Source organism: Mus musculus, chromosome 18, assembly GCF_000001635.26.
Source record: "Mus musculus strain C57BL/6J chromosome 18, GRCm38.p6 C57BL/6J".
In the NCBI taxonomy this organism is placed as follows: domain Eukaryota; kingdom Metazoa; phylum Chordata; class Mammalia; order Rodentia; family Muridae; genus Mus; species Mus musculus.
This window is the reverse complement of record NC_000084.6, coordinates 33,854,167-33,870,097: the sequence shown is the minus strand read 5'-3', so window position 1 is coordinate 33,870,097 and position 15,931 is coordinate 33,854,167. Positions and strand designations below refer to the sequence as shown.

Genomic DNA, 15,931 nt, shown 5'->3' with positions numbered 1-15,931 from the left:
TGAACCCCACACCCAACAGCCATGGATTCTGAATATAATTCTCATAAATTATATAGCTCAATAATTATTCTGTTATTCTTGTTTCCCATTTGACTGCATTAGTCAGAATGTCTGTAAGTGTTAGCTGGTCTGTGGTCTGGGGATGTAATGCCCTCCTTGAGTCTGGGAATGCTTGTGTCTCCAATGGTCCATCATCTGTCCATCATCTGTCATCATCTGTCCATCATCCATGAAGGCAGGAGATGGCAGTGCTTCGTCCAGCTGAAGTCCTGAGGGGCTCTAATTCTGTACTTAACCACCAGGGTACTTTGGGTGTGGGGAGACAGACAGAAGAGTCCTTGGTACTTAACAGCCTTTGTCTTGAGAAGCTGAAGAAATGGAGCCCTCTTGAGTAGGGAGGACAATGTTGTGTGGGAAGAAGACTAGGAACCCTGCTGTGTGTGAGTGGAGTTTAAGATTTCTTCCAGGCATCTAAGTAGAGATATTGAATAAAATCTAGACTGTCTGAGTTCAGCGTTCAGGACCAGAATCAGTATAAGAACTTTGAGAATTATTAGCATATCCTAGTATGCTAATTTGGATAAAAATTGGGGAAGAATTCAGAATCAGTTTTCTCAGCTCTGGCAACAGTGAGAGGGTACAATTCCAAACACCTAGCCCATAACCTGCCATATAGGAAGTGTATTTGTGGGCCACGAGAAAGAAAGAGTGAATGATACAGGAAGTTCTTTATGTACAATGCGCCGAGATACTAAGCTTTGGGGAGCGTGCACAGAACGTGATGGTAGTCAGGGGTGGTCACTGCTGGTCAGCCCAGGAGGTTGGTTTATATATGGGGTTCTTCCACATAATGAATATCTATCACTACTGCACGGTTACCATAAGTCCTCTAATTTTGTTGCTTGACCCGATAATATCCTCCATGCCTTCCCCATGTTATATGAACTTTGTCAGCTCTCTTCGGTCTGGAATGTTTTCCTGGCGTTTCTTTATCTTTTATGGCACGGGTGTTTTAAACACCATCCTCCCTCCTGTCACCAAGCAGAGTCCTTTCGTGCTTCTCTGCTGTTTTGTGGTTAGAGTGTGTTGTGCATTCCCAGCTATCTAGTCACACTGGTGAGGCCGTGTCTGCCTCAGCGTTTCACATCTGGAGACACATAGTGGCCATCTGCTGGCTCTTCTTGTCGGTTATTTGATCTGTCGGCTATGATGTCACCTAATTTCTCCAATGCATAATTCCTGTTGTGAGTAACCCCTCCCCCAAGGTAGGAGGTAAGGGATTTTTATCTCAGCCAGTCTTTTTCGGTAAGGCCGGAGAATGCTGGTTTGCAGGTTCCCCCGCATCCTCCACGCTGATTTCCAGACCTCTGTACATTTCTGCCTGAGCTTTTTGGAGTCCAAAACTAGAGAAACTATGCATGCATATATACAAACACTTACCAGGTACACATATATGAACTAGGAATGTATACATGTGTACATGTGTGTTTAAGTGTGCAGTGTACTCGTATACAGTTTAGACGTGATGAGTTCGAGGTGTGCATGTCTTTCTTTCTGTCCTCATTTCATGTTTTATGCCCTTTCTTTGGCCACGAGATCCTCTACTTCCAGTATCTGCACATGTAGTCATTTGTTTAATTTTAAATTACTCATCAAATAGTGTTCGAGTTGCTTTGGTCAGAACACTGAGTTTGCAATCTTTTCACCCACACATGAGGACCTAAACTCTCGAGTTCACAGTTTACTTGGCCCGCCCTCTGTCCCTTCATTCCTTTCTTTCTGCTTCATTGCTGTGGTTGTATATACCCTCAGAATCTAATTAGGTTTATTTATTTCCAGTTATGGTTCCCTCTCCCTTACATTCTTGCTTGTTTAAGTCTAGGTCTTAAATATGTAGAAGATTAACCTTCTAAAGGTTGAAACTGTACAGAAAGATGCTCTCACAGGAAGATGCTCTCAGAGAAAGAAACTGACTCCCATACTCTTCATGGCCTCTCTCACCTTTTCTTGAAGCTACTGAATTTTACTGCTTTCTAGACTGGGTTTTTTTGTTTTTTGTTTTTGTTTTTTTTTTTTTTTGTAAAGAAAAGTTGTGTGTGTGTGTGTATGCATGTGTATGTGCCTGAACAATATTCTTTCTTAACCTGAAGGTTGCATAGCATATAGGTCTTTGTATTTTTCTCCGTATTTTTGTTCAAGAAACAACTCTGTTGCTGAAACATTCAGTATCAATCTTGGGCTTCTACCCCACCTTTGACCGTTTAGTTCCCAGATAAAAGACACATACACAACCTTTATATTTATAATAAGCCTTAATCAGCACAAAAGCTGGGCAGATATCTATCTTCTATGCTATTATGTCTATTTCCCAGCCAATAATCCCATTATATAATTTGTCATGGTTCATCTGGGCTGCTCTTAACTCCAATTAGCCAGCCCACATGGCCATCACTTGAAGATTCTTGCCCCATGGCGCCTTCTCCTCTCTTCACCTTCTTCTTCATCCCTTGTAGAGTTCCTCCATCCCCAAGCCTGGGAACCCTAAGCCCCACCTATGTCTCTTCTGCCCAGCTATTGGCTGTCAGCATCTTTATTCACCAAATAGATATGACTTGGGGACAAGGTCATATAGCATCCCTTGGGTCAACCAGGTCTTGGGGATCTCTGCACTCAGTGTTAAAATGCAGAGCAACAGGCTAAACCTCAGCATCACTGTCTCGTTCATCAGGAACTTTCCAGCTCCTTTTTTTTTTTTTAACATTTATTTCCTGGGGTAGAGCCCCGGCCTTGTGTGTACTCTACTCCCGAGCCTCACCTGCCCCTCGTTCTCATCAGCTTCAGTGGGTGTGAGCCCCATGGCGTATTCACCCCACTGTTTGAGCTTGAGTGTTCATGTATTTTTAAATGTTTTGCATTCCTTCAATGAGTAACTGTCCATCAGTGTGTTTGGCGTGGCCATATGGTGTCAGGTCTTTGGAGTAAGATTGTTCAATTAAAGGGTAAGTGCATATGCAGACTTTTGGCTTGACATTTCTGTATATTCCTCCCTAGCTCCATTTCACACAGTTTTCCATTTCTACACACAAATATGAAGGTACATGAAGTATAGATTATGAAGTGTGGCTCTCTTAGTCATATTTGGGCCCTGATGCTTGTAACATTTTTGTTCCAGTCTTTGATAATTAATGATGGGCTACTGGGGTTGGGGCTAGATAGCATGGCTGTTAAGCTCAAGCTGCCACTGGCTTGCTAACTTTGGACTGTTCACTGTTCCGGTTTCACTCATATCCCTGGCCTGTAGTGCGGGTTGGGGTGGGGATAGTGGAGGTAGATGGTAACATCTACCTGCAGACATCTTAGGAGTCTGAAACTACCTAGTCCAAGGCTGGTATGAGGAGCCTTGGTCTGCACTTCCCACCTGAGCTGTCTTGACCTCTGACGTGGTAGCCTATAATATCTTATATCTGCCACCCCTGCCTTTGGATAGTCCGTGCTAGGACTGGAGGGAAGCCTACATCTTTCAGCCCATGGTTCTTCTTCTGCTTTATTTGTTCCTTGTTTTGTTGACTTTCTCCAGAATTAAAATAGATTAAACCATATTTTTTTTCAAAAGGAGCAAACAATTTTGAGTGAAGATGATCAACTACCATTAACTGTAAATACACGGAATTAATCCATTAAGAACTCACCGTATCTTACCAGATGTCTGTGCCGTCACGTCAGCCATGCAAGAGTGTCATGAGACTGTTTCCTAACAACAGCTCCCAGCACGGTGCACACTCAGCCAGCTCCCCAGACCTTGCGTTAGTTCCTTTGGCTGCAGAGTCAACCAAGTTGGCCTAGTGTGACCCTGTCTCAAAAAACAACTGCCACCACCAACAAAAACCCAAGCCAAACAGAGCTAGGCTACATATATTTCAAAGGTATTTATAATTGATGGGAACATACGTGCACACTCTACATGATGCGTGTATGTTGAGAAGTGCTTGTATTTTTTTTCTATCTTTTCAAACTGTAGTACTTAAAATGTACTTTCTTAAGACACAGGTCTTTGTCCAGATTAATTAGGTAAACATCCCAGTTCCTTGCCTAGCGGACATGGGCAGTGCTTATGGCTACATTAAACTGTGAGCGATTCCCCAGCATACCCCATACTTATTTAGCCAGAGACACCTGTATGCCAGTGCCTCGAGGCACTCATGGTGTGTCTTATCCTTTGAGAGCAGTATGGTATGTAAAGACAAAGCTTGGCGTGAAAGAACAGGTGAGATGTACTCCCGGCTTTAACATTTCTTCCTGATTCCTCTTTTCATGTAATAACAAAAGCGGCATTTGAGAAAAATCAGGTTTGAACTTGGCGAGCGTTGAGGGAAGAGCAATGAAAAGGCTGATGAAAATCATTAGAGCAATCATCACTCCTGTGTCTTCCACAGGCCCGCACAGTGCAATGTTTAAAACACCAGCCAGTCGGTCTCAGCCATTTGAAAGGACGAACTTTCGTCCTATATGCAAAAGTCTGTAGGTCTGGTGTGAGTTTCCAACCAGTGACTGTCTACATTTCCCAGCGTCACTGCTCGCCTTTGCTCTATCAGAGTCGAGAAGGAAGTTATCTTACTGGTTTGTTATCAAGCTTCTTATTCTTTTTGTTTTCCTATCATGCCTAAAGCAAGTTCAAAAGTCCAAAATACTGGGCTAGAGAGATGGCTCAATGGTTAGAAGCACGGGATGGTCTTCCAGAGGTCCTGAGTTCAAATCCCAGCAACCACATGGTGGCTCACAACTATCTATAAGGAGATCTGATGCCTTCTTCTGGCCTGCAGGCATACATGCAGCAGAACACTAATACATTAAATAAATAAATAAATAAATAAATAAATAAATAAATATTTAAAATACAAAATACTTTCATAAATCCAGTTTAGATTGAGTGCAAAACTACCTATACTATTTCAAACTTGACATTTCTCTCGAGCCTCTCCTTCTCCTTGGTGAGGCCGTGGTAGGAAGCATCTCTTCCACAGGTCTTTGGGTATTTTCAGAACAACTATGGCTTATCAGCCTTAGAAACACTGGTCTCTTTTGCTTGCCAGTGGCCTATGCAGTCTATCTTTTTAAAATACATTTATATAATGTGGATTTGTATATATGAGTGTTTGTGTATATGTGGGAGCACATGTGTGCCAGAGCACACATGTGGAGATCAGAGGACAACTTGTGAGAGTTCGTTTTCTCTTTTCTTCATGTCAGGTCCTTGGCCTTTATCCCCTGAGTGATCTTACTGACTCCCCCACCCCCACGCGCCATGCGTTTTATCTTGAGTTGCTTCTAGTGACCCTGGATGTGGGAATTATTTAATAGGATTATGAGTGTGCTTGTTTTCATAATTCCAGGGGGCTGAGGGATGACAGGACACCCACAGAAACAAGGAGAAGCCTGTTGAGCACAGGACTTTGTGACACAGGCTCTTGTGTCAAGAAGCACAGGCTTGAGAGACACTAAACATGGAGTGGATGCCTAAGTGGCTGTGCCTTTGCAGTGTAAACCGTGTCAGTGGTCCTGTCAGCAGTGACAACACACAGGGCAGAAAGCCAGCAAAGTAGCTGTGTGTGGTCCCACATGCACTCGAGTGCACGTGTACACACACACACGTGTACACACACACACTTGCACATGCTCGAACATACATGTGCACACTTGCAAGTGCACAAGTGTGTGTGCGTGCATGCACGCACGCATGCACGCACACACGCACATACCCATCCTTAAGCTCATGGAGAGAAACATCCAGCAACGATGAGCAGGAACCCCTAGAGGATGCAAGGTGCTTGGCTGGGAATTTGTGGCTATAATATCGGTGCTCAATTCTTACCAGTAATGCAATCAAGGATGCACCCCAACTTGATGCTTCTCAGAGACCCCAGGAACAGTGACATACACATCCTATCTTAGCTACAAGTGACTTAAGCTTGGTTAACTTACTAAGAAGAACAGATCGGGACAGCAGTGTTGCTTGCAGCATGAACGACTGAGACGTTCGAGTGGTTCAGCAAACTCTGGATACTGGGGAGGGCATTTTAGCCAGGCCCACAGAGGCTTTCTTCAGTCAAGCTTCTGAGTGGAAGGAGTGAAAATGTGTGAGTGGCCGTGTCTGTGCTGAAACCATCCAGAAATGCTTTGTCAGCACTTCGGTGCCAGCCGCACATGGCGAAAGTACCCCAAATTTACTCCAAATACCTGGCTCTGGTTTCAGTAACATTAATCTTCCTTTGGTATTTGAATCATTCTGTCAGTAGTGCAGAAGAAACTAGGCAGCTTGTTTGAAGCCTTCTATAAACGAGGAATGAGTTCATACTTGCAGTGGCTCATGGCAGAGGTAATTAGGAGGGCCTGTGGGAGGCTCCTGGGTTCCTCTAATATGTCTGTGCCCAAGGAATGAGAAAACCCACATTCCAGTTGGATTTGAAGTACCTTTTATCTTTTCATTAGTGATGATAGATTTAAATGTATATTAAGAATTTAGACGTCCTTTGACATCTTTCAATAAGAAAAGAAAAGTAATATAGACACATGAAGGATAAAGTAAAATAAAAAACAACCCAAGGGAAGTTTGAAATGAGGAGGGAATCTATTTTATTTCAAAGACTGAATCGCTTAGAATTTCCCCAGTACCTTTGGAAATTTGGGTTCTGTATAATGAAGTCTTTGAAAATTTGACTTATGTATTTAAATACCTTCTTGATAGATGCTTTTGCTGAAATGTATGTTAGAGACGTTGTCTTCAGTACTGTTTCAGCAGGTGGCCAGGCCATGTTCACTGCCATACCTGATGCTGCCATCTTTGAGACGCACAGGGAGATGGCCTGTCCCCATGTATGGCTGAGGGACAGGCAGCATGGCCTGTTAGTCCCCTTTCCTTAGGGACTTACCCTGTAGAGTTCAATCCCACACAAACTCTTAAATTTGGACCTGGGCACTGTAGCTAAGACCATCCAGTGGTGGCCACATCTGGGAACGGGGATTTGGGGCAATGGCAGTAGGGAGGGATTGAATTGTTAATGGTGAATCCACCTTGTGTACCCATAACTGTGTAAATCCCCCTCCCTCTCCTCTCTCTGAGTGTGTGTCTGTGTATGTGTGTGTCTGCACATGCACTTTTGAAAAGAGACCTGGAAGACAGCTTGCTCTGTCAGCACTCCCATCTCTTCATAGGAGCCTGAACTTCCTTACCTGCTCCATTCTCTGCTCTTCTCCAGCCTTAGGTTCTTTTGCTGTTGAGGAAAAAGATGTTCTAAGTTTACTAAATTTCTTCCTCATCTTCAACTCCTAGCACAGAAGCCACTAGATAGTCTCCCTGTGCAGAGCAGTGACTGTCTTTGAAAGCCACTTGATCTTCCTATGTCTCTTGAGACGTCTCTCCCCAGCCTCTCTGACACATGGCCTCCTGGCTCATCTAGACCCATCTCACAAGATTCATCCCATGGCTTACCTATAACACTTGCCTCTGGTCTGGTCATCTCTGTGTTTTCAGGGGACACTGCTTGCGTGAGAAGCTGTGACCTCTCTTTTGAGTGGGGTGCCTGTGTCCTTACTGCCTCACTTGGCATTCCGTGAGCATTTCAACCCATCATCTTGTCCTGACCTTACCACTCATTTTCTCCAGTTTGCCCCGTTTGCTGCTTACTAATGGTAACACCCAAACAGAGCACCCGAGAATCTCCCTAAAGTCTTTCCTTTGCTTCACAAGGCTCTGATGTGGAGCTAACTCTGCTGTAATATGAATGGGGGCCATAACTTCTGCCGCGCCCCACAGTTTACACATACATTCCTGAGTTGGCAGAGTCATTCCAGTTGGGCTGGGGAGGACTCCATGCATGCACACAATGTCAGATTCCATGTTAAAATGGTGGGCGGATATTCCAGTTACTCCCACGCACTGCCGATACTGTGTTTATGAGTCCATAGGAAACTCATTCAACAAGGATTGCTGCGTTCAAGATTTGTGTTTGACTTTTAAATTTGAAGCTAAATTATCAATGTCTAACCTCATAGGGCTTATGATACTCATTCAGTTTCTGCTTTATTTTCTGTTTAATCATTTAAAGTGGCATTTCTCACACACACACACACACACACACACATACATGTTATCTTTAATGTGTTTTTAGTTACTTATATATTAAATAATCACTAGATTAAGATGGCAGTTAAAGATTCTTGTATACCTATTTCATGACATATTACATCTTTTATATACTTTAATTTGATCCACCTGATTGTTCAGTGCGCTGGGGGCTGCCCCTCCCCCCACTGGTTCTCCCTGAGACTCTCCTGACAGAGTTTAAGTGTGATTTCTCCTCTGAAGCAGTAGGGTTAAACATTGTATATGTGGACATCTCCCTCTTTATTAGGAGCTGAATTCCACAAGGTTTTTGTGTGCGCAGGGGCTGCTTCTGATGGCCAGTCTTGTAGGTTTCCTGTGCCATTGCGTGGATTATCCGTAATCATGAGATGGTGCGGAAGAGATAATAAAGATAACTGCATTGAGATTTAAATAGAAGTCATGTTTCATAATTGTAGTCAGTGGAAAGTAGTTTTATTGTTGTTTTTTTTTTGAGACAGGGTTTTACTGTGTAGCCTTGGCTGTCCTGGAACTCACTCTATACACCAGCCTGGCCTCGAACACACAGAGATCTGATTGTGCTACCACTGCCTAACATGGAAAGTAATTTTTAATGTAACCTTCCAAAAATAGCCACCTTTCGGCGCTTATCTCTGTTATCTGAGTTTCTGTTCGCTGAAGGAGGGCTGCCATCTGAAGTGTCCCAACCAGTGATCAGTGTTTTCTGCCTGTCTCTTGCAGTGTAATGAAACCTCATTCTTTTTTGAAGCTCGAAGCAAAACTGCTTGCAAGCACCTCTGGAAATGCAGCGTAGAGCACCATACGTTTTTCAGGTATGTTCATGGGACGTTTCATCCTCTTAGAGTAAATAAAAGCGGTGTTTGACTTCCATGACAGGTATTCTGTTCCATGCAGGTAGAAGTGTTTCCGTAATTTATTCAGCTCCTCAGTCTCTTGATTGCACTGATGCACATCTGTGCACATCTGTGCACATCCATGTGTGTACCTGGATGTGCACACTTACGTTCAGATAGATCTTGGCTCACACTGTGAGAAAGATTCAGGGATGGATTTTAGAAACTTTATGCAAAAATCCCAGAATCACGTAGCATCTGTGCGGCATGGATGGAAATTTGGTGTTTTGCCGTGAATGGACTACAGATGAGACGCCTTTGCGGTATCTCAGTGCAGATGGGGTAATCCTCCTGCCTCTGCCTCTCACAGGCTGGGATTGCAGGCATGTACCACTACACTCGGCTCAGTAGGTACACTTTCCATAGTATTAAAGTTATTATTATTAATTATTGTTTTATGGCCATGTGTTGTGAAGTTTAAATCAAAACAAAGCAATGTCAGCTGATAGCACATTGTTTATTGACTCAGGATGGGCTTATTATTATTATTATTACCAAACTCTTTATGTGGAGCAGTTTCCCCCATACTGGGACTATCACAGAATGGCTGCAGGCACACGCCTTCTGTCCCAGCAAGGGAGGCAGAGGCAAGATCTCTGAGTTCCAGGCCAACCTGATCTACATAGTGAATCTCAGGCCAGCCTGGGCTACACAGTGAGGCCTTGTCCTTTGAACAGTTTGTACTAGCCTGTTAGGGGAAGAAGTGACCCAGAAGCCTAAGACCTTCCCACCTTCAGGGGCCCAGGCTGGTGTGTCTGTTCAGAGCGCCCTGACATGGAAAACATTGGAATATATTGCGAAAAATGGAAAACACTGGAATATGTTGTACAACATGGAAAATATTGGAGTATATTGTACAACAAGGGTGACCCAGCAGCATCTGATGTGATGAGCTGCCATCCAGCTGTTACTTGAGTAAATTAGAATGGTGACAGAATTCCCAAGGAAGTATAAGAAAGAGCGCGGTAAACTGACATTTAACCTTTCCTAGAGAATGTCAGAAAGTCTGAATATTTGATATTTCCGCACCTGATATTCCAAAGTGAGTTGTGTTTCAGATCTAGCTTAAGTAGCTGGTTGTGGATCTTGACCTGGACATGTGACTCACTTGTTCAGGGAGCCTGCTGTCTTACAGAGCATTTCCAGAACTCAGTGTCAGGCAGCTTACAACCGACTTTAGTTCAAGATCCAGGGTATTTGATGCCCTTTTCTGGCCTCCATGGGCACCCATATTCACATGCACATACATGCAGGCACAAACACACAAACATAACTAAACATAAACTTTAAAATAATAGCTGATTCTTTTCTTCCTAATATGTAGAATAAGGAAAATATTTTGACTATCTCTATTAAATAGTTTCCTGTATAGCTTTGTGTTCATATATTGTATAAGTACTTGTATTTATTTACAAGTCTTTGGTTTTCTTTTTAAACTTAACTAGAATGCCGGACACAGAATCAAATTCATTATCAAGAAAACTCAGCAAGTTTGGGTCCATAAGTTATAAACATCGGTACAGGTATGTGACATTTCCCCCCTTAGGGTTTTGTATGTAAATAGGGTTTTAATTTAGTTACCTAGGTGCAAGCATAATGAAATATGTGAGCTCCCCCCTCCCCCGCAGCAGTGCCAGTGTGCTGTATAAATAAATCTTTCCTGACAGAAATGATTTCCCAGTTTTAAATGTATTTAATATCTCTATTAGCTATGTAAAGTTACGGGCTTTCAGAGCAAAGTAGACTTTATTAATTCAGGATTTTGTTTTGCTATAATTACAAGTTATTTCCAATTATGTTCCGTGATTATAAAACAAAGCAGATATTCTAGATTGTAACTGACTGACTGTGATGTTAGAATATTCAGTTGATTCCTTGTTAAACACAGTATATCATTTATATTCTACATCAAGACATGTCTTTACATACAGAATCACATATGTATAAACCTGCTTATAGTACTGCTAATTACACATTAAGCTTGTTTAGTGTTAGACCATTATTGTTTAATACTTAATATTTCTTCCGTTAGTCATCACGGTCTTCTGTGATATTACCTACACTGAGGAAATGGAGACTCGGGGAAGCTAAGGGACTTTTCACAGTGACCTGGCTAGGAAGCAGTGGGGTCCACGACCCTGGGGCTTGTACTTTCTGATTGTTAGACAGGCTCAGTGTATGGAGAGAAAATGTTGAGCACCATGCAGCTAGGTGCTTAGTTCTTACTTCAATACCAGCCTTAAAAGTGGGAATGAGCTCTGTATTTTTAAAGAGCATTTGTTTTGGTGGAGTTATTTCTGTCCAGTGGAGGGCTGTGGTGTGTGGTGTGTGAGGAACACCTTCAGGGCTCCCGATACACAAAGACTCAGCTCGAACCACACTGCCATCAAAGAGATGCAGTAGAAGCAGCCCCCAGGTCTGGTGAAGCCAAGCAGGGTGCAGAAGTGTCGCCTGGGGTTGGGAGGCTACTCCATCTACTGATGAGGGACAGCAGTGAGGCTACTCCATCTGCTGACGAGGGACAGCAGTGAGGCTACTCCATCTGCTGACGAGGGACACCAGTGAGGCTACTCCATCTGCTGACGAGGGACACCAGTGAGGCTACTCCATCTGCTGACGAGGGACAGCAGTGAGGCTACTCCATCTGCTGACGAGGGACACCAGTGAGGCTACTCCATCTGCTGACGAGGGACACCAGTGAGGCTACTCCATCTGCTGACGAGGGACACCAGTGAGGCTACTCCATCTGCTGATGAGGGACACTAGTGAGGCTACTCCATCTGCTGACGAGGGACACCAGTGAGGCTACTCCATCTGCTGACGAGGGACACCAGTGAGGCTACTCCATCTGCTGACGAGGGACACCAGTGAGGCTACTCCATCTGCTGATGAGGGACACTAGTGAGGCTACTCCATCTGCTGACGAGGGACACCAGTGAGGCTACTCCATCTGCTGACGAGGGACACCAGTGAGGCTACTCCATCTGCTGATGAGGGACACTAGTGAGGCTACTCCATCTGCTGACGAGGGACACCAGTGGGTGAGATGCTTCCACAGAAGACTTAAAAAGGAAAGCTGGGTTTACAAGTCTAGAGTATGCCAGATCTTAGTTCTTCTCTTTTAATGACCCACTTTGAAGTGTCAAATCTGAGACAAGAGACAACCAGTAAGAATGATCAACAGTAGATGTCCAGTACTTCCTGTGACCATGGTATCCAGTAGGATATTTATTCTCGTAAGGACTAAAAAAAGTAGTATTTATTTGAGGTACTTCTGATTTTGTATGAAGGTTTTTGTTGATGCGCAGATATTTAGCCTTTAGCTTTTTAGAACTTTTCCTTAGACAGGAATATAATCATGAGATATTTAAGACAGAACTTACTTTTACTCTGAGAAGAATGGGAAGTAACTAGTATTTGTGCTGCTTTCCCAATCATGGTATTGCCAAGGCTAGGGAGAACATGTTTAACCTGTCTCCTTGTCAACGGGCTGCAGCTAGTGTGAGGGCATCTGTCTTATTAGTGTTTAGATGATCAAAATTATAGTTGTGCTGTTCAGCATATGCTGGAGGTAGCTGGCTTCTGCAAATATAGCCACACCTGACTTCCTCAAGTCTATTGAAATGCAAATATTATGGCTGCTGGGAATCACTATTAGAAATTATTTTTATTGGATTTTGCATATTAAATATATTTTTTCCAAGAAAGCAATTAAAGGTAACCTTTGCAGAATTGGACGCTCTGCTAAATCTGCTCTGATTTCATGGCTAATGTTAGCTTCCTGTTAAATCTTAATGAGACCCAAATCTATTTATTTGTGTATAAGAAGCACTAACTTCAGGGCCACCTGTGGGAGAGAGGTGTTTCATCTGTCTGGTCAGAGGTCAGGCAGGACAGGTCTCTGATTGCTGGGTGGGCACTAATGTAGGCTGTTTAGAGGCAAGAGTCGGCAAACTAACATCCTTTTAACCAGTATCATGGGCCTGCCTCATGGTTAACATAATCTGGAGATGCCCTGAAGTAGTTCTGGAGTACAACAGTCACTTCCTGCAGTCTGAGATGGAGGCAAAGGAGTCGTGTCCCAGGAGCTGCAGTGTGTGAATGTGGATGCCTCTGTGTGTGTGTGTGTGTGTGTTTGTGTGTGTGTGTGTGTTTGTGTGTGTGTATGTGGTGTGTGTGGTTTTTGTAGGGGTCCTTGTGCTGTGTATGTAAGTAGAGGAAGACACACTCTAGTCTTTACTCTCTCTCTCTTCTGTCTTGGGGCTTGCAAAACACCAGGTTGATCTTTCATCTTTTTGGAAAACTAGTTATGAAGGGAAGAAAAACTACTTAAGAAGGGAAAGCCAAACATTTTTAAGTGATGTGGGACAATCAGGTCTCAAAATTAAATTAGGAAGGAGGCTGAGCCCAAGTCTGATGCTTTATTCTCTTGTTTTTGAGGAACCAGTAATCTGAAATGAAGACTGATTAAATCTTCGACTAATTACGTATTTTGTTACATATTGATATCTCCATTTTGGAGTCCCTTGAAAATCAGCCTTTCCCCTTAACTGTTGCTAAGCTCCTTGAAAGGGCGAGCGAGTTGCAGGAATTTCGGAGGAGGGCTGAGGAACGGAGTTCTCTCTGTAGGATTGAAGCATAGACGCTCTCGGATTTCATGATGTGTAAGAGACCCCGTTCTCAGGATCTCCTCCTTGGTGTCAGGCCCTGCTTATTTGATCTGCACAGTGGCCCACCAAAGAGGTATCTGTTATAGAATAGAAATCGGAGCGCTCCCCTGGGAAAGTAATTAAGCCAAGGACCCGCAAGCAGCAAATCTGGTATCTGAAGGCCATGTGACTTTCTTTGCTTGCCTCTCCTTTGCTTTGATGCTAAAGTAACTGTGGCTTTGCGGGACAGAACAAAGAAGGTGCAGTGCCAAGGTGTGAGGAGGCATGGAAGTGGGGTACCTCCTAAGTGCATACCCATCACTAACGCCACAGAGGTGCAGCCTAATGTAGGTGACAGAAAATGGGCAGTAGAGATTTTAAACAAACAAACAAACAAACAAACCAACCAACCAACCAACCTTCATGAACCAAACAGTTAGGAGTTTTCCATGGGGCTTGGAGTTTCAAATTAAATAGCTAAGTGTTCTGTCCCTCCATGTCTACAGACTGATCCGTACTGACCAGACGGGAAGCCCAAGACATGTTCCAGACCTGGGTTTTGTGTAGCCTGTAATAGATTAGTTGACGTTTCTGGGCCTTAGTCTTATTAATCTTGGGGCATTATTTTCTTATTACTCTGTTCCTGAGAGAGAAACTATGAAGAAAAATTGAATAATAAAGTATAATCTCATTATAAAAATGCCCCAGTGGTCTGCATATTTAGTTATATTTTTATGACAAATGGTTTTTCCTCTGTGCAGTGAGGTATACACTATCCAAGCCTTTTTGACGCTAGAGGAAGTCTGGAGTTGGTGTTCTTAATCTACATGTTCCAAATAATAATGGAGCATGTTCTATCTCTCTATGGAATTCTTAAAGCTTTTCAGGAAAAGCTCATAGCCTGTGCACATAACCTCTAAGTTAGAGGGTGAAAGGTTTATTTTGGTTTGTAGTTTCAGAGAGTTCGGTTGAAGGAGAGCTGGGTCATTGCTTTGGATCCTTGGTAGAAGCATCGTGAAAGTGGGAGTATAGGGCGGGGCACACTGATGACCTCATGCTAAAGAGGATGGGGGCGGGACGGGAAGAAGAGAGAGGAGGAAGATAGATCCAGTCCGATAGATACACATTCACTCGAAAGTTACCCCTCAGTTACCTGCTTCCTTCAGCCAACACCCACCTTCTAGCAGTCAGTTGGGGGCTATAAACTAACCAGTGGATTTATCCACTGCAGAGGTTATTAACCTCACGACCTAATCATCTCTTATTTGGGGCCACAAACAGTCAACATATAAGACTGTGTGTGTGTTTGTGTGTCTGTGTGTGTGTGTGAGAGAGAGAGAGACAGAGAGAGAGAGAGAGAGAGAGAGAGAGACAGAGAGAGAGAGAGAGAGAGAGAAAGAGAAAGAGAAAAAGAGATAGAGAGACAGAGACAGAGAGACAGGGAGGCAGGGAGACAGAGAAGGGGTGGGGGTGGGGAGAAAGCTTAGGCTCCAAATCCTCACATGATCTTTGGAGAATCAGGCCTGCATAGGCTGCTAGACCTGTTTTCTCTACCTGAACACATGGTTTGTTAAGTAAAGAGATATAATAAATGACTGATCGTCCCAGAGCTTAGTAAAAATTTCACTGACATTGCCGGTGATACCATCCCACTTGCTGTGTGAGCATGGGACTGTCTTGTAGAGTTACCCCTTGCATGGTTCCCCCATCATGACTTTTTTGGGTTTTGGCTGTGGACCCCAAGGCCATCATCAATGTCCATTTTTAGCCCGTTCTTCCACGGAGCCTAACCTTTGGTAACCCTCCCTCCCTTCTGGTCCCCTAGCAAGCTCTTCTTTTCCCGTGCTCTAAGTCCCTCCTTTAGTTTAGTGCCGCCTTCTTGGTGGTAGTATAATGGACATCAGTTAAAAGCCTGTATGGTTATGGCCTGTTGAATCTGTGATGTTGGTTTTTTTTTTTTTAACCTTCGTTTTCTTTGCAAGATCCTCTGGCTGGGCTGTGTTTAATTCCGTGGCCATCTGGTTCTACTTTTGCTAATCAAAGTGTTGCATTTTCAAGTGGCAGGACAGCTTTGCAAATGAGCCGAGATCTTTCTATCCAACTTCCCCGGCCCAATCAGAACGTGGTGAGAAGTCGAAGCAAGACTTACCCCAAGAGGGTAGCACAGACTCAGCCCACTGGTGAGTAGTCACCGAACCCAAAGGCGTTCAAGCGACTTAGCATTTTCTTCTAGGCTGGTGTGTGAAGTG

The 15,931-nt window shown here is 43.6% G+C and overlaps 1 protein-coding gene across 12 annotated transcripts in view; it reads left to right on the top strand.

Moving 5' to 3' along the window:
* Epb41l4a (erythrocyte membrane protein band 4.1 like 4a) overlaps positions 1 to 15,931 on the top strand; it is a 211,158-nt gene that overhangs the window by 137,387 nt on the left and 57,840 nt on the right. For 11 of the 12 annotated variants that reach the window (XM_006525628.4, XM_006525627.4, XM_030250327.1 and 8 more), the window contains 3 exons: positions 8,861 to 8,952; positions 10,479 to 10,556; positions 15,741 to 15,862. In XM_006525628.4, coding sequence (XP_006525691.1) covers positions 8,861 to 8,952; positions 10,479 to 10,556; positions 15,741 to 15,862 — 292 coding nt within the window. Of the gene's footprint in view, positions 1 to 8,860; positions 8,953 to 10,478; positions 10,557 to 10,897; positions 12,075 to 15,740; positions 15,863 to 15,931 lie in introns of those variants that run through there. The other variant, XM_006525635.4, reaches the window with a different exon arrangement.